General features: G+C 37.0%; 1 protein-coding gene across 2 annotated transcripts; it reads left to right on the forward strand.

Annotated features, from left to right (window-relative positions):
* The first annotated feature begins 14,565 nt into the window (after nt 1–14,565).
* On the forward strand, nt 14,566–19,622 carry MS3_00006518 (uncharacterized protein). Of its 2 annotated transcripts, none has more exons than XM_035730850.2 (6): nt 14,566–14,610; nt 16,179–16,284; nt 17,618–17,736; nt 18,936–19,071; nt 19,121–19,334; nt 19,377–19,622. In XM_035730850.2, the coding sequence occupies exons 2-6, from the start codon at nt 16,272–16,274 to the stop codon at nt 19,420–19,422; spliced, it is 528 nt and encodes a 175-aa protein (XP_035585523.2). In that variant the 5' UTR covers nt 14,566–14,610; nt 16,179–16,271; the 3' UTR covers nt 19,423–19,622. The 2 variants fall into 2 exon arrangements, with proteins under 2 accessions (XP_035585523.2, XP_051067868.1); XM_051214686.1 differs by having other exon boundaries at nt 14,582–14,610; nt 19,111–19,334.
* The last annotated feature ends 727 nt before the right edge of the window (nt 19,623–20,349 follow it).

Raw genomic sequence — 20,349 nt, forward strand, 5'->3', positions numbered from 1 at the left:
CAATTGAGTAATTGATATCCTACAGAAACGAACCTGTAAACGTACTAAATTGGCTCCAAGTGTTTGTTTGCCACGCATAAAACATTTATCTGTCCATGAAAGGTAGATCCGCATAATATTACCGGCATTCTATATGGTGCAGATTGAATCTCTACCATATTCTGTTTCTGCATTTGCGATAAAGTAATTTTCTTTGCTCTTGTAAGTGATGGGTCATCCCCATCACCGATTTACTGACTTGAAAAAGAAGAATACGCGGTCAAGCAGTTGTCGTCAGAATCTTGACTTCCATGTCCAACGGAGTCCTTTGAATGCTAAAACTAATGCTCAAAACTGTCGTAAATTGGAAGTTCACATAAAACTCGAGAACAATCTAGCAGGGGAACTACCCACAGAAATATCGCAATATCGAAACCACCAATTGCAGTGTACCAACGCGAACTCCTTCAAAAAAAGCCTTATAATTTGCGAAAGTAAAGTTAGCAACTTGTGCTACGTTGGCATCTTTCTCGCTTGATCCCGAAGTGATTAAAGGTTTTCTCAAACTTCATAGTTACACCGGCCACCGGAAAGATACTTTTCCTGACGAAGAATAAGTTACTCCCAATAGTTTAGTAAATGTACTGCAGCGAAGTCCTATCGCTAACACTACAAGAAGACTTCCGACTCAAGGTTACCCTCCCTCCATATGCGTTTTCGAAATCTTCAAACGTTTTTTTATATTTCGTTGATCTTATAGGGAAATTCGATGACTTTACTGACGCACATGCAGAAGATGGTATTTTCATTTCAGCCTCAACCGCTTGTCAGAGTGGTACAGTGCTTAGTCTGTTAGTAATCGGTGGTAAATTTTCGCTGTATATAGAAGAATACATTTTGTGTCGGCATGTATTTACATCTTTGGCATATAAATAGGTTTGCCTCATATGGAAACTCATTCATGGGCGAGATTAAATAGTCCAGAGCACAAGTATAGTGAATCATTTATTTGCTTAGTATTACTTTCCTGTTGTAGTTCATAACCGCAAAGAATCGATTACGCATTTGAAGCGTGCTTTTAACATGTAACTCTAAGGTATCAATAACTCTACCAAGCGATGACAACGTTGTTAAGCTTGACATGCAATCTCATAAAACATTGTCTCTACGAGACAACCTGTGTTTTCAAAATTTCGCAGGGCAACTCCAGAAAAGGCTAGCAGTGATTATGAACGTATATGGCGTTTTTAGTTAAGAAGAAGCCAATCGTTCATAAACTCCATCTCTGCCCTTGTATCCATTATTCCGATAGTGACGATTCTGGTCGTACTGGCTGTTATAAGAGAACTACTGTAAGGCTCAACTCAAACCCTTACCCTCTATTCCGTATGCTAGTTTGAGAATCATGGTTACTCACTTCATAACTGATCCAGTAAAGACATACAGCCAGCTTTCTATAGCTGAAAAATCACTGTAGATTTCACACCCTACCCTTTCAAACTCACAAGGTTTTGATGTGCAAGAAAAGGCTGCGCTCTTACTTTTGTGTACTTCAAATTACATGCACGAACACGACGAAACGCGCTTAGCATTCCAACTGATTTTTGGAAAACTTCAAAATGAAGAGATGTTTGAGTGCATCTGAAGGCGATGAGTTAAAATCGACCAACTAGATTATATCGGGCCTTACAGTAAAACTTGAGATATCCTGTCGTAGCAAAAAAGGTATGAACTTGCATGTGGCCTAGCCGGCAACTGTTATCATGTTATGCCATAATATATGTATTATTTCGGTAACCTATATCTCTTTGAAGAACTATTGTAAATTAAAAAATTTCTTCAAACTCGACCCAAAGTGAAGGTTCGCAAAAGCGTTGTCTGGTATCAGGTCATTAAAGTCAGATATATTGAGTAAAATTCTAACAGCTTATATAATTATTCGTCTGTGAATTTAGGATACCTCATTACGATGTGAACCGCTGCCTGCTACGATATCACGCGAATTTGCATATCACGAGGTTGTTTAGGAGCAAACTCATAGTCCTGATCAGGAGGTCTGAAATGCCAACAATTCAGAGGAAATATATCACAACGAAGCCAAACTGTTGAAGAACAAACGGTGATAATAATATTGACGAGGCACTAGATCTGTAGAATTGGAATGTACTATGATAATAGCAGTGCTCTAATAATAGACCTGATCCTAAAATTGCGGATTTATAGTGATACAACTGCCTAATCTATAATGTTTTACGTGGAAGTCACATCATTGTCTACACCAACTCATCGCGTAATAAGAATTATCAACATATGATGAAGGACACATTTAGGCTGGATATAGAACAATATATTTAATATGGACAGAATATTATGTTACTACGCTCGATAGTGACCACGCCTGCGAGTCTGAGTCACGTCATCTGGTCAATTCGAATCCTTTCCATTGCCTGTTTTCGCCTTCCCCATCGTTGGGTTTTTCTCTGCGTTAAATGTTGATTATGTATTCTCCCAGTTGTCTCGTGTTCAGCTTTAAGGATTTTGTGGATAGGGCCCAATGCCACCACGCGTCTACTACGATACTGGTTGGTACTCTGGTGTCCTGTTATGTAGTCGCGTTTGCTACATCTCGGGTCGCTTATCGGATATTTGTTGTTAGTATGGATCGATCGTGTGACTTACTGTGACTGGGCGTAACCTACAACCTGAAAATGAAGTTTCACAATCAGATAGATCAGTACTTATGCAAACTAACTGCCGTTTGCTTGTGTCTTTGCGTAGGTTAGGTTGTAGCAGGACTGTGCCAATGATCGGCATGAAAGTTTGTGCGAACACAAATCCAGAGAATGGGTTTGTGTAAACTCATGTTAAAATAAATGTATCCGCTACCGTATGTGGCGACCAGTTTCCCATATTCCACTTTTAGTTTGAAGACTGATTCGTGCAAATAATCTTTCGAATTCGCGGGAAAAACGCTTATTTCTGAGCCAGTGTCAATGAGGTGGCGAAATTTCATCATCAAATCAGTGATGCATTACAGACGGTCAGGTTCGCAGTTTCTACTAAAGCTTGTTGGTGGGGATGTTTCTTAAATGGTTCATCGTAATAGGTTTGGCCTTAGGAAAACTGAAGTGTTTTTCTGCAATCTCTGGAAGACTTACCATACTTAATGTGGTGCCAAAACAATCAGGATGATCTGCATTTTGTGGTCTGGATACAGATCGTTTTCTTGATGAGCCTTGATGCTTCATTATTAAGTTTTAATAGCATTTATGTGCTTAAGAGAAATAAGTTTGTTAAACATCAAACTCTAGCAAATATGACCTGTGAATAACGTATATATATTGACTGGTGGCGTAAGCAGGGACTGAATAGTTATCTGGACCTAGTTTTTCATATTCTTTCTTCACCTTACGTTTCAATCTGTTATAAACTATGCACTATCTCACGACATGTTTTCTTCCAACCACTGCCTCCCTAATTTCCATCTTCCGAGTTCCATTGCCAAACAACGAAGTTAACATCGAGGAAACTTACAGTGGGTTTAGTCCATAAATTTTCGGTAATCATAAGGTCATTTTAGATGTTTCATAGCATGACACCCACACAATTGCCTGGATTCACTCAATCGTTCTGATTCGACAAAAACCTCAACAGCACCAAGCACCCTGGAATTAGTTGCCATACTACATCTTTTATTCTGGATGCTTTTGGATCATCACTACTAGTCACAAATTGCCTCATATATGTCAAATCTACTGAATAATCTAAGTCCCGAAAATAATTCAGAATAGCCAAACTATTTTGCTGGATGTTTTACTGTACTTATCATATATATATATATATATTCTCACTGAGACTAATCGTATATATTGCATACGAACCACTCCACAAATGTTTTTGCTATAAGAAATATTTAATAGCTTCGTGCTATTAAGGAAAAGTGTGTTGTTTAAGGACATTTCTAATTTTCGATTGCTTTTGCGTCATATCTGTAAATGTTGCTTGGCTAAATACAGGAACTTATGAAAATTTTATAACTCATCACATTCCTACCTAAAGTTTCACAAGGTGTCTTAAGTTTAAAAATATTTTTATGGCCATGTTTATTATTTTTAACTTGTCATACACCTCAACAACCTACATGTTAAACCTGACCTGTACATGCATTGCATTATATCTCTGTCTTTCGAATTTAAAAATCATTTGAATCGCCTCTAACATTTTCAATAAACCCGTCATAGTCAATATTCCTATACGTATTTGGGCTTATGAATTGGTCTATAATATTTGTAGCCCAAAAAGACGAACGTAGTTTAAATAATAAAGTTACAAATTCAGATACCATCATACTGCACCAGTATAATAACTGAACTATCAGGTAGTTGTTGGCTAAAAAATATTTAAAATCAAAACTTCGGAGCCCGCTACTAAAACTAACACTAATACTATGTAGATTTTTAAAATTACACTTAGTAATATAATCAGGCAGCTCGGATCCTTCACGCCCCAAACTTCTGCTATCTCGGGAGCACCTAGAACAAAAATCCCTATTTTCTACTGGCTAATGTTCAATTAACACTACAACTAGTTAAACATAATGATTTCAGGGCATCGTCATAGAACATTGTCATGACATCGGATGAAAAAATATATAAAAAATCGGACGATAAAAGACATAGTTATTAGTTTTCTTAACGCTCTACTCTTTATATGCACTGTTTGTTCTAGTAAACAGCCTTCCTTATCATAACCTTGACTTCTTCCCCTTCATTCGAACTCACTCCGCCTTGATAAATATTACTGCATTCTCTCATCTGGAGTTTCTGGTCATATTTTACTCTAGCTACAAAAGCTAGTATGAATGAATCTAATAATTTATCACACCTCTGTCTGTTCCACTGCAAAATGTTAATTATTGTTTATCGTTCATATCCAAGTGTCTTGCTGCTCCTCTGTTTCTCTTTTTTTTCAGAATCTTGCTCTGAGGACACAGATAAGAAAATTCTGATATCTGGAACAAACTCGACGTACGCGTTTTCTCAAGGTCATAGTTCACACCAAGCGTTCTATAAACCTACTTTATAACAACTATAAACTTAAAAGTTGTATTGCATAAATACTTAGCACGACTAAAATCCTAACACAATTATGCCAAGATTGGATCTGGTGTGTAAAGTAGATGCGATGACACTTTGGAAAATATTTTGAAGACCGTACTTAGTATGGAATGAAATGATGTTCACTTTTATAGATTGTATTTATTTAACAACATTGCTTGGGATGCATACTGGGAACCGGTAAATGTTGTAATTTGTAGATCATGCCTGTAAAAATGGCCTGTTATCGCGCTCGCAGAAGTATATTATACATGATACATATGACTTGACAATCACGTAGTATGACTGATAAAATTGATAGAACTGATAACAAAATCGGCCAACAAATTGACTTAACATTATCACTAGATAGTGTTGTTTTCTCGTTATCTTCATCTATTACAGATGGTTTCAGTATGTTTTTCTGTCAGTTGCTCATCCAGTAAATATCCTAAAACTTTGTCAGTCTGATAAGAGGTTTAGCGACACAACCATGCATACAAATCATCAGTACAAGCAATAGAGCGAATCTCCTGCAAACTGAAAATGCTGCTGAATTTACCTCAACACTGACAAAGGTTCAAGCCATTATCATAGATATGAGTTGGGTGTCTACTACCGTTGGTTGCAACTTATGTTCTCCCTGATAATCACATGAGCATCATTCGCTGTTGATCATCTTGTAGAGACTTATTTAGCCGAAGACATCTTGCAGAACCACACCACATATAACTGTGGCACATAAGCTTAGTTGATTTCAAAAACTCATAATCACTATATCTCGTTGAAATCGTACTCCTACTTATGCTAAACTGCATACTTGCAACTAACTTGTATGCACCACCAGCGGGTAGGTATGAATATAAGTAAAGTCTATGGCAAATCAGAACATTGGGTCTAAAGTATGTCTCTTACGAATACACTCATGTCTAACTAATTCCTCTCATCTATCTGTCCAAGATTCATATAATTATGGCTTTTCACTTACTAAAAAATGTTCTGATAACCATTCATATAGATTAGTAGAATTACTAAAGTTTATCACGGTCAAGCAAAAATGAGGTCAACAAAATCACTCCGTAACTAAATAAATTGTATCAAACTAACTGGAACACAAGTTGCAATACACCACGGAAATATTTTTCTTCTTTTAGTTAGCCTACTATGCAGATGTAATTGCAAATCAATTCATATGGGGAGGTTACCGGTATAAACGTTGTCTGACTTAATAGTTTAGACCAAAAGCAATACCAATATTAACATTTCTACAATAATGATTGAACTTAATATTCCTAAACACGCGACGTTATTAACCTACGGCTAATACTACACACCTTACGGCGGTTAGTTGAAATATCAATACACGAAATCATTCTTAATTTTTCCTGTTCCACTTCTTTCAACTATATAATCTCCACGTACATTTCTAAAACCAAACATTTCAAAATTACTTGTACGGTTTACAACTTGGGCCATTAACCAAATGTCATTACTATGCAGTTTAATGTGACTTGTTAAATTATCCCTGTACTAAATCGTTTTTGAATGTAATAATCCAGCCATACATGACATATAAACAATGTTTATGTGGGTTTTCATTTTAGGCGTCTTAAGCATGAAAGTACATATTTTCAAGTTATTACATGTATTTCCCGATCAGTTGCTGCCGCCTTCTTTTTGGTTTATTTTTCAGCTTATAAAAACTCTTAGGATTCTTATTATACTTGGTAACCGCCGGCGCGCGACAATCCCACTCAATTTGGTATCGAACCAACATCACGTTGATTCTGGTGGAAGAGTAGTGTAGTGGCATCGGGACCTATCCACACAATCCTTAAGGCTGAACACGAGACAACTGGGAGAATACATAATCAACATTTAACGCAGAGAAAACCCAGTGATGGGGGAGGCGGGAACAAGCAATGGAATGGATTCGAATTGACCAGATGGCATGGATCAGCCTCGCAGGCGTGGTCACTATCGACTGTAGTAACATAATATTCTGCCCATATTAAATATACTGTTCTATATCCAGCCTAAATGTGTCCTTCATCATATATTGATAATTGTTATCACGCGATGAGTTGGTGTAGACAATGATGTGATTTCCACGTAAAACATTATAGATCAGGCAGTCGTATCACTACAAATCCGCAATTTTAGGATCGGGTCTATTATTAGAGCAGTACTAATATCATAGTACATCCCAATTCTACAGATCTAGTGCTACATTAATATTATTATCATCGTTTGTTCTTCAACAGTTGGGCTTCCTTGTGACATATTTCCCCTGAATTGTTGAAATTTCAGACCACAATTTTACAGATGCACACGACTTGGCAATCGAAATCCTACAGTAGTTGGTCATCCACACCTGAAAAACTTTGCATTCTTATCGAGACGTTTGATGGACACCGATTCAAGGCATGGAACTATCGGTAGAGAACTGCTAGCCATATATTGTACTGTACGGCACTTTCAACACTCTGTCAAAAACCGACAATTTACTCTTCTCAACGACCACAAACCTCTCAACTTCTCTCCTAAGCTCGTCTTCAGACAAGTAATCCTCTAGAAAGTCTCGAAAACTGGACTACATTTCGTAGTTCATTTCAGATATGCAACACAGTTCCGAGGCAAACAATGTAGTTGCAGACGCTTTGTCGCGTGTAACTTCTTCGAACATTTTCCAAGGAATTAATTTTCTTAAACTCACCCAACTCCAAGAAAATTATACTGATTCTCAGCACGAGTTATCATAGACAACTCTGAAACTGCCTATTAAACAGAAGAGGACAAGTAAGAATACTTTACTATGCAACACATTTACAGGCTAAGATCGTCCATTCTTGTGGGAAAATTATTGAAACGATGTCTTCAATACGTGGTATGAAAAGTCTCACACAGGCGTTGTAACAACTGCAAGCTGGTAACAGAAAGATTTTGATGATCTAATATAAACAAAGACGTGAATTAGTTGGTACACTGCCTGAAATCCAAGTTGATTAGACTCAAGAATGTATGGCTGCAATTAAACGCAACTCATTTTCGTAAACGTGCCCTTCAGCTTAGCAACTAACCAGAACGAGGCGGGAAATATTATATCCGCCATCTTTGTACGCAGTGGCGGTCGGCTTTCTTCGTTCTGCGCTTCTTTCAGATATTTCTTTTGTGTAGCTATGAAATTTAATGTTACGGTGTGCTTAAATGCCGCAATTAGTGTAATATTCTATATGTTGGAGTGAAATTTACTTCGAATCAGCATTGTTTTTTTGCTTTTTGCTGCTTCTACTCAAGTCAATGTATTTCTTCAGCCAAGCTGGCTAGTCTTATGTCTTAAATGGTAACCGATTTTGTTTTGACTTGTTTTCTAGATATTCGGAGCCGAAGCTCGTTTTCTCAGCTAAAATAATTGTTGCTCCCGCCTGTGACTAACTGTCGGCATGTTCGTTCTTAACTGTTCTTTATGATGTTGTCGGCAAAATGAAAGGGAACAATATCTGGTTTTTAAGTTTCTTCAGTATTATGAACAACAGTATCCCATCAACGAGTCTGCATTTGCTGCATACAGCAATTTTATTTTTCAGAAGTAAGATATAACAGTTAGAATTGGAGTAAAATGGCAGTATACAGCAGATGCACGTGGTACATGTCTTCATCGATTAACTGAAGTAGAGAATACGGATATCTGCTTAACAGGCTTATTTAGAAAGACTAGAGCCTACTTTGAACTTACTGCATGAGAAAGTTATGCTGGAACTACGGATAGTGTAGGAATCTAGTCCCCCAGCTCGTACGAAGCGCTCAAACTGGAAGACAGTTGTCCAAAAATAATTCGAATATGAAGGTGAAAATTTGCAGGTACTTTTCATCGTAAAGGTGAACATATTAGGTACCGGTTGGCATTATACCGTAAAGAGACACAAATTTGTGAGTGGTGAGGTATGATCTATAAAAAGTGAGCTTAACAGTTAATTATCTTTTTACCCCCGATCATGACCCCTTGGCTTCATTTTATGGCCAAAACAGCAAACATACACTACACACTGATAGCAGATTTCCGGCTTTTCAATGTTGAACTTGCTTTAACGCACGACGTAATGAGCAGGACCACTTTATTACTGCTATATGGCATAATTTTATAACAAACCCTCTGTAATAGATTGGTAGCATCTGTGATTTCATCCATGGTTGTCGGTAGTCTGATTCCTTTCGAAAACTACTGATATTCCCTACTGCTGGGCATTCAGTATTAGTTTGACTTTGGTGGAGTTTTGTTCTCTGAGCTGGATGGTTTATTCGTGGAGCTTTCATCGTTCTTCTGAACGACATCATCAGCACAAACTTCAGATAGAAGTGAAGTGTTCGAATTTCTCCATACGTGTTTCACGGCTTGTTCTGTGCACCTCGATGTTGATTGGTTGTTGTTGACCTTCAATTTATCATTGTTTACTTCTTTGTTTTGGTTGTGTCTCCCATTGGTTTGATTTTTGTTCCTATATTTATGCATGATTATCCTGATTGGTTGATAAATTGGATTGATTTCAATGACATCAAGTTCACAATGGAACAGGAGTTGAACAACCAACTATCATTCTTGGATATATTGATCATTAGAACTGACACAGGAAAACTAGAAACTCAAGTATATAGGAAACCGACCCATACAGATCAAATTCTCAACTACAACAGCAACAATCCAAGAGCTCACAAAATCAACTGCCTACACACATTATTCAAGTGGGGAGGACACACTGCAGCACACTGGCAGCACGAAAAAATGAAGAGATATACCTGAAGGACATATTTCAAAAGAACGGCTACCCAATCAAATTCATCAAAAATCACCAACGGTACGCAGCATCAGAACCCAAGTCAAGCACAAAAATCAACAAATGGATCACCCTACCGTACATACTAGGAATATCAGAAGCCGCAACGAGTCTGCTGAAAACCTTCGGGATAGGTGTGGCACAGAAATCAACAAAATCACTACAATCAATCCTATGCAAACGAAAAGATGAAATAACAAAGGAAAACAAATCAAACATCATCTACAAAATAAATTGTACCAACTGCGACAAACACTACATCGGGCAAAGCGGACGCCCTCTCCACCTACGCCTACATGAACATCAATTAGCAGTCAAACGCCATGATATCGCTTCGCTTATATCAATACACGTGGATAACTACGGACACTCATTTGATTGGGAAAATATAGAAATCTTAGACAGAGGAAACTTCAAAAACACCAGAGAATTTTTAGAAGCCTGGCACTCAGGTCAATCAGCAATCAACAAACATATTGAAATCAATCCAATTTATCAACCAATCAGGATAATCATGCATAAATATAGGAACAAAAATCAAACCAATGGGAGACACAACCAAAACAAAGAAGTAAACAATGATAAATTGAAGGTCAACAACAACCAATCAACATCGAGGTGCACAGAACAAGCCGTGAAACACGTATGGAGAAATTCGAACACTTCACTTCTATCTGAAGTTTGTGCTGATGATGTCGTTCAGAAGAACGATGAAAGCTCCACGAATAAACCATCCAGCTCAGAGAACAAAACTCCACCAAAGTCAAACTAATACTGAATGCCCAGCAGTAGGGAATATCAGTAGTTTTCGAAAGGAATCAGACTACCGACAACCATGGATGAAATCACAGATGCTACCAATCTATTACAGAGGGTTTGTTATAAAATTATGCCATATAGCAGTAATAAAGTGGTCCTGCTCATTACGTCGTGCGTTAAAGCAAGTTCAACATTGAAAAGCCGGAAATCTGCTATCAGTGTGTAGTGTATGTTTGCTGTTTTGGCCATAAAATGAAGCCAAGGGGTCATGATCGGGGGTAAAAAGATAATTAACTGTTAAGCTCACTTTTTTATAGATCATACCTCACCACTCACAAATTTGTGTCTCTTTACGGTATAATGCCAACCGGTACCTAATATGTTCACCTTTACGATGAAAAGTACCTGCAAATTTTCACCTTCATATTCGAATTATTTTTGGACAACTGTCTTCCAGTTTGAGCGCTTCGTACGAGCTGGGGGACTAGATTCCTACACTATCCGTAGTTCCAGCATAACTTTCTCATGCAGTAAGTTCAAAGTAGGCTCTAGTCTTTCTAAATAAGCCTGTTAAGCAGATATCCGTATTCTCTACTTCAGTTAATCGATGAAGACATGTACCACGTGCATCTGCTGTATACTGCCATTTTACTCCAATTCTAACTGTTATATCTTACTTCTGAAAAATAAAATTGCTGTATGCAGCAAATACAGACTTATTTGTTTTGATGGAGGTAGGGTGTTTCATGGGATTTTTAACACGACTGTAATAATATTCTCACCGAAGAGCTAAGTGGGTGCGTAGACCAATATAAGGTACTATCCAGGGTGCCTTTGACTGACTCGTGTTCCATTAGTGTCGGTAGAGGCGTTACTTGCTTATCATATGACATTTGAATAAGAAGTTATGAGATTAGACGCAGTGACGGTTAGGATGTGTAACGCGTTTTCATTCATCAGCTGCCGTGGCAACACATGATGGCTAGAATAAGTTATGAGAGGACCCGAGTCTGTAGGTTTCCCAATAAAATGACGAAGATATGCACCAAATCACCTTATGAAGAGCGCCTCAAATCACTTAGCCTCTACCCATTATAGTATAGACGTCTTAGAGGTGACCTTCCAATGGCTTATAGTATCCTTAACACTTCTGGACATTCTCTTAAACACCTACTTAAGCTTAGTCCAAACACTGACCTAAGGGGTAACACCCACAAAAACTAGAGACACAACATAGCAGAATGGACTGTAGACGCAACTTCTACTGCTTAGGAGTTGTCAAATGCTAGAATTCGCTGCCGGCCGAGCTAGTCCAAGCGACTACCCAGGAGTCCTTTAAGAGGCAAGTGGATCTATTCTTAAGGATTAAGGATAGTATCATACTATGATTTACCAATTTCTTTTTCCTTTTTTATTGTTAACATACCTAGGTTCCTGCCTGGAGGTTTTGGTAATCCCCTGTTACTAGACACGGAAGCCTGTTAAGCGAAAGCTTCTATTCAGTCCACAACCATTTGAACTCATGAACTAGTTGCTGAGAGGCTCGCTTATCACAAGTTTCTTGTAATGATTAAGAAGATAAAACAAAGTAGCACTAGATTCAAAAATTTATTCAAGAACTTTCATTAAGAATCGAATATCGAACAAACGTTTAAACCAAGTTCCCGTTTAAAAGTTGTATTGATAATGTTAGGCTGCAGTTTTTGTTGTTTTTTCCAAACGAAAGAATAAAAAGAGTTAAAAAATACTGGAAGTGGTTATGAGGCTAAAATGGACGTCCAGCATCCTTTCTATAATCTGCTGTTAGTCGGGTCTCCCGTAAACAGTTCCATAGGGCCATAGTTCTAAGGGCGAAACAGTTTTTAGGGTCTGTGAAGGCTCACTCCTGTTGCATTCTAAATGAAAAAATAGTGATGAATTTAGTCAGAAATATGTAACAGATAAATAACCAAGTTACATGTTTTTTAGCAAAGAATTTATGCGGTTGTGATTTGCCTTGAGTTCATGAATATTAGATAAGGTCAGCTACTATTACTTGTGCAAAGCATAACATGGGCTTAGTACAGTATTGCAATGCTTTTATTATTTTGCTTCCATTTAAGTATTCCCATGCATCTGCGTCTAGTTTAACAGGAAGATATACAAGCAGAGTTAGTGTCTGATAAACTAAAAGTACCAGTTGTCAAAAAGAGTCTTGACATTTGTCCACAGCCAGCTGCATTTAATTGAGACACAGAACACTCATCTTCTAAGACTGTATACTGCTGTTTTGCGGGCGACTAAAAGCCCAGACGCTTAGCTATCTTGCTACCGATGTTATTGCTGGGGAAATTGTTTAATGACAGTGATCATGAAATATGGTCAGTGATAGATGTACAGTTTAGAAATAAACAACAAACATACTTATCGCTATCTCATAATGTATGACAGCAACAGCATCAAAGGCACGTTTTCTCCTATTTTTAATCAGACTGATCTGAATCAGTATCCTCATTAGAAACAAGCAACTCTACTTACTAAACTGATCTGTTTCGTTACAGGTTTCATGCACTATACTTAAGTATACCATAATTCTTTCAACTAAACTGAATTATACGACAACCAAGAATACTAAACTAAGTGTCATAGTTATTGTTTCATTTGCACAAACATGTTGCTTAAAGTAGTTAAATGGGCATAATTAAGCTGATAAAATCAAAACACGAAATATTGGCCAGTTGAACTTACATAACAGAAGGCAAAAAATATATATATTGTTTTCCGACTGTAGACAACAGTCAGTTGTTCATAGAAACATAGTTTACAGTACAACAAACCTTTCTTCAGTAACATTATGCACTGACGGTCTATCTGGAAACAATCAACTATGTGATTAAACTCACTATAACTTAGGATAACATCTCAGCGCGCAGTGAACGTACAGTGTAACGCAGTCGGACGTGGTGAATAAAAATTAAAAACAGAGCAAAATTACCTACATAATCTAGTTATTTAATTAAAAATAAGTTATGAATTGACAAAATCTGTGGTTACTTGAACGCACAGATGACCCTCGGCGATACATTAATTTTACATGGTTGCGTTGCGGATAAATTCACCCAAATGTATCTTAGGCTCCTTCAAAACTCTCGATGCTCGTTTCGACCATGTCCAGCCAGATTTGGTAATACCTTTACTAGATTCAAACCAATAGTCTTACCCCCTAACATGTGTTGGCCGTTTCACACGATGGCCAGGAACAATGTTGATTAACGACGTTACTACTGAAACAGTGACTCTCGCTTCATCGAGCGGTGGGTAGCGAAATTCAGCTACTATTCAACTATCATCACTGACCATTGACGGCACAATTGCAATGCCTTCGGCGATAATCTATAATCGTGAACATACTTCGCTAGTACCAAAAAACTAGCACAATGCAACACACTGTGGAACAAGGGTAATATTTCCAGAACACCTAAACGGCTAATATACGTAGATCAACACATAAATTTTGTTTTATCTTATTTGTTTTTATCGCTGCGTTCACTATTCATCTTTAATATTTTCATGTTTCTGTGTATATTTTATTTCTTGAATACTTCAAAAAAAATCATTGTAAAATATTTTGCTGCTATCGCATTTAATGTACATGCATGTAGTCCAGGTATTTTTCTTTTTTTCGCACATTTTACGTCCTTACGCACATATGAGTGTATTTGAAGACGTGATTACTCTTCCTTTTCAATGCTTTTTCGGGATGATCGAAAAGGATAAAAGACCGACGAACAATACTATGGATTGAAATTTTGTGGTATTCGTACGAACTATTTATTCATTTGTTATTGAAGATGCACTGATTACTCATGCAACCCAACAAACCCATGGTAATTGAAATACGGAATGAGCGCCTCTTGTCAGGCCTTTAAGGTCGTTGAAACGAAACGGCGGGCAACTTTGAAGGAGTCTGGCAATTTTTTTAATTTGAATACTTCTAACTATTATAAATTCTCACTGTACATTTTTCACTGTTACGTAACAGTGTACATTGTACAACATAACACGTGTTATGTGCTCATACACTCGTTTATTTCTAACAAGCACTAATTTCTAGCATAAGGAGAGACACCGTCTAACATGGTGACCAACTGAACCAAACCAACGATGGACTCAAATAGACGACATTGCCATCAGTCACCGTTGGAGAGGCTCGATCGAAGACCGCCTCTTGTTCTGGAGTACATGTTTAGACTCGTCGTGGTCCTATATTAGCATACATTCGTTTGCGCCTCGTTGAACGCAGGAAAATCCCATTAAGAAGACTCCTTAAAGTTGAACTGAACGATGCGGTCACGTTTTAGCGACTAGGTTGACTAATATTTTGGTTAAAATCTGGGAGTCGGAAATAATCCCGCCTAACTGGTCGCAATCACTGATCGTCCCAATACATAAAAATGGTTCAAAATCATTCTGTGACAACCGCATACCATTCGTCAAATCTTAGGACAGGCGTGTTTATTGGCGTCTGACAATGATAGCTTTTCTTGACTTAAAGACAGCATTTGACTCTGTAGTCTAAGAGGTTCTGTGGCAGTGCCTGTCACTGAAAGGCACATCTCAGAAGTACGTAAACCTTGTGAAATCTCTTTACTCAAGCACTACCAGTCAAATCAGAGCTTATGGCAAACTGTCATCTATTCCTGCAACCTCAAGTGGTGTCCGACAATTCTGTCCACTATCTCCATTTTCGTTCAACTTCATATAGCTGGAAATAACGTTCTCGTCGACTGAATTTTCGAGCATTGATCTCCTACCAGAACGTTCACTGATTGACTTAGAATATACAGATAACATGGTCCTGTTTGGTGAAGACACTGATAAAATGCAGAGTATTTTGTAGCACCGAGCAACAATGCCAGGATGTTTAGAATGCATTTCTACGGCGTTATGGGTATGCAACTACTGCACAGCTTAAACCATATGCTTCTCTACGTATAGATAACTTTCTAAATATATCTTCGAACCCCCTAGTCTGACTTCTGATTTGACTGGGTTGGTATGAAAACGTTACTGATAAAGGCGTCGTCAAACTTCGAATACATTTGTCATTAATATTCTGCGTAAACTAATGATAAGCTTGTGAATCACCTCAAGAGGACTTTCACGTTTAAATACGAGTTTACATTTTTCCAAAATCGTGTTGCACATCATGTTATCGTTATCGTATCCTACAATCGTCTAAGTGAGTTTGACTTGGAATATTTTGTCCATCCATTCTCGTAAATTCTTGATAGGCAAATCACTATAGACTGATACAAACTCAATTTTACCAAGTAGATATATTGTACCTTATCCTTGCACACAACTATGTCAACTTTCTGATCTCTTAGGATTACCAGGGAGTAGAAATGGTTTCAATAGTTCTTGCCGTACCTGGTCTTCATTATGTCCATATATGGTGCTGATCTATTGATTGCTTTTATCAGTCCAGTTTTGTATCTCCAATTTAAATCTTCATGTTCTTCTCTTGCAGATAAATGAAAGTTCATTAGTCCTGGCATAATCGTCCGTGAATATCTGAAATACTTATACCGTATATGGACTGTATAATTGTATTTTGAAGAACATGGTTGATAACGGTACGTGAAAGTACTTTTAATTTGGTATTATGTTGACATGATTAAATAATTTAACCTTGCAAAGTATTTAAGATATTAATTTCACCAATTCAGTATCTGGGTTCCAGCCCGAGGATTGTTTCCGATGAGTATTTTGTAGTCATCGACGACGTTAGTTCTACGAACCCTCCCCCCACAAAATTTTTTATACTTTAAGGTAGCAAGCAATCTTATCATGATGTCTAAGGTTCGTGTATATGTTTTCGTATTCGCAAGAGAACAAACTTAAAAATGTTGCTTGTAAAGTTATACACATCATTTAACCCTTACGATTTGTTATATATGCTGGTCTTTATGTTTATAAATTGAAACTGTATACTCTTTGAGGACTCACGGGTTCAATAATCAACTACTAAGACACTTCCATTCAGAGCTCTTGTTGTGAATGGAGAGCTATACTAATCATGTCAATATCCAAAATAATTTCTATTAAGTTTAAACACTGGTCCCAATATATTGTCTCAAACGTAAATTATATCTCTTATTTTAGCAACGTTAAGCGATACTTATCGAAGCCATGACTCGTCTGGATCCTCGAGACTTCTTATTCCTGATTCAGTTATCGGATTGGTCGATTTCCAAATTAATAGTTATTATTGACATTTAGTGTTTTGTTCCAGTACCCCTATCTACAAAGGCATATATTTTCAATCCACTGGTTGCTGTTATTTTAACTTCTACGGTTCAAAATCCGCAAAGAAAAAGATACATTTTACCTTTGCCGCTTTACAATCCCATACTTCGAAGAGTAAGACGACGATCGCTGTCGCTTTTAGATGCGTTTTATACAATGGTTGTTGGACTTGATAGTGCTTCATTCCCTTTGTTGATATGAGTGTTTACCATCAGGTTGTATTGTAAGTTGCTTAACATGAGCTTGTTCTTAGCTAATCCTAGATGTATACTTCCGAAATTTACTAGGGATATCGGCAAGACTGGATTCTGTTAACTTTTCGAACGCAATAAAACTTCTAAAATCAATGTCAGTATTTTCATCTCGCCTATTCCCCCCAACTTTCTAATTTCAAGAGTTAAAAGGCTTTTAGTTTTGATAAACCCAAACCTTTATTTGTGGAATAGCTTAGCGTGACTACCAAGATTTCACCTTCTTACCTAGATGTAATTCAGTAAATATGCCAGGTGCAACCTTCAGGAGCTCAGATTTCCCCTCCACGACGTATCAGTTTGGGAATGCTTTAATCTTTACATCAACTAATGGTAAATACATTGTTTTTTAACCTTTGTGGTCACTTTTACGCACTGTTTTCTACATATCTGTTTTGATTGTCTCCAGAATTAAAAAGCCTCAGTTTAAATGGGAACCAAAAACGTAGCAATTATATATCATGGGATGAATATTTCATGTCTATAGCACTATTGTCCGCTATGCGCAGTAAAGACCCTTCGACTCAAGTAAGTGTTTTTTTATATACTATGTAATTCTCTGTTGCTTTGCATGTAAACATTCTCATATTGCAAATAGATATGTAGTTTCAATTTTCAAGGATACTAATAGAAACGGAATAATTTTTGGCTATGGTCAATCACAAACAACATTTTCCTCAGCCCAAGTTGCTGTATTCCACCTTAGCAAAGCTTTAAAAAACCAATCAGATGAAAGGCAGAATATTCGAAGTATAATCAGTTGTGACGGACAACCAAGCGTAGTTCCGAAAGAACAAATGAAATCGGATACTGTTCAGGATCTCTTGAGAGATATGGAATAGATGTCCCAGTTTTTTCTGGACGGTTGTTAAGTGATATCTTAATCTCTAACTACGGACCACAGTTATTGTGTGGTAGCTTGGTATGGGTAATATGTTCCGACCTACTTAGTTGACGACAGTTTACAACCTCTCCAGTTGATTAGTTATCTCAAATTGGTACCCCCAGCATAATTTCAACATTACTCACTAAACAGTCTTACCATGTATGAATAATAAGTCAGAGATGCCTACAATCGAATAATAATGACAGTCTATATCAACCGAAGTAAAGAATAAAAGACCATTTATTGAAAACATAACCTTCGCCTAATGTGCCAATAAAGCATTTGTTTGGACGTTGCCATAAATCCACCTCGACTTTGTTGCCGTTTTCTCACAATTAACTGGTTTACTTGGAAAGATTGCGAATCCCCTTAGGTATGAGTTTCATGTGTTGTTATAAAAAGCCGACTGATAACCCAATGGGTATTTATACCACTGACTTACTAGACAGACAGATAAATCCCGAGAGTCCCTCGAAATCTTGTTTGTTATCCACATTCCCAGAGGATTAATTTTCATAAAATAATACTATCCTGGAAATATGTTTCTCACTGTGTTGCTTTAGTCTTTGATTGCTCCCTCTTTTATTATGTCTACCAATCTTGTAGGTTAACATCACTAGAATCCGAACGTAAAATAAACCTATGTTCGTGAAAATTTGGATATAGCGACGTAAAAACTGATTGTTTTCGACAAAGTCAGTTATTATCGTCAGCTTTCGTACACAATCGACACGATTTTAAATTTATTGCACTCAAATATTTTTATGGTTACTAAGTTTATTATTTCTTATTTTTCTAATTCGTAATCTCCATATTCCTTGTGTTCTTTTTTCAAACTTAGGTTGGCGCTTGCATAGTTAACCAAGAAAAGAAAATTGTTGGAATAGGATATAATGGAATGCCCAACGGTATTTTAGATGATGATGTCCCTTGGGGAAAAGGATCAACAAATGAACTTGAAAATAAGTATCTTTATGGTATGCTGTCTAGTGTCTGTTAACGTTTTTTTATTACAGAGACTTGTAGTTTGTCATGCAGAGTTGAACGCCGTACTGAATCGTAATGAAGCTCATTCTGGAGGTTGCACACTATTCACAACAATGTTCCCATGTAATGAATGTGCTAAAGTTATTATACAGGCTGGAATTAAAGAAGTAGTGTATTATTCGGATAAGAAGAATGGAACGGAGTCTAATCAAGCAGCTAAATATTTATTTAATAAAGCTGGTGTCAGCATAAGGTATGATTTTATGTTTCTCATTCTTTGTGTGTGTTTCCACAGAAAATTCACTCCAACGAATCGAACTATCAATATTAATCTTAATTAACTGAGGATCCTAATACAAAAAAGCGGATAACTTACAATCGACTATGTATCCACTGAATTTGTACTGGACTGTTAGTTTTTGTATTCATATTATAGTTTAATTTAATAAATACCGATCAATTGAGTATCTATATAAAGTTTTCTTAAAATTATGCTCAATATAAGGACTGTTGGATGCTAAGCTAGTAGAATGATGCTACCAGGTAATTGAAACAAAATATATACGGCTTTCCATGGTAATTTCGTCCTTGACATTGAGCAAATTTATACGATTCCACAAAATAAACGTTTCATTAACATGGTCAACCAGGTAAAACTGAATCTAGTTTTATTTACGTTTATTTGTAGAGTGACGACAGATTTGGTATTTTTCGTTATTTTGTCTAGAACATGAGAATCAAGTCTATTAAATGGGTAGATCGTTTGTTATTATTTGTAAGACGAAGTCGTTGATGAATAAATTTCAGGATTTTATCTGGGATTCGTACCGCTTTCCTAACTAAGATGCGTAGTTGCACAGCAGATATTAAATTAAACAACCTAAAAAGCTTAGAAATTAATTACCTTACTGCTGTTTAGGTCACCTATTAAGAACAATCCATGTTCTTGAATGAAATTGACAGTTGCGATCTTTAGATTTATGAGAATACAGCATCTTTAATCTGGTGCTTCTTAGATCATCAGTGGACATCTCTTAATCTACCATTCAGCATGGCTCGAGAAAGTAAACATATTTTACAATCCAATTGACCCATAAATTTTTCAGCGTGTTTGACCTCAAGAATCCAGTAGTTTAACTCAACAAACGTAGCCAGATTTGACTGTAACGCCCAGACCTAACAATACCAACCGACAGGTAGTCAGGGTAGGATTTAAGTCTATAACACATTGCAAATCAAACACTTGAATGATAGGCATGTTTAACATC

The sequence above is a fragment of the Schistosoma haematobium genome, chromosome 2 (assembly GCF_000699445.3).
Source record: "Schistosoma haematobium chromosome 2, whole genome shotgun sequence".
Lineage (NCBI taxonomy): Eukaryota > Metazoa > Platyhelminthes > Trematoda > Strigeidida > Schistosomatidae > Schistosoma > Schistosoma haematobium.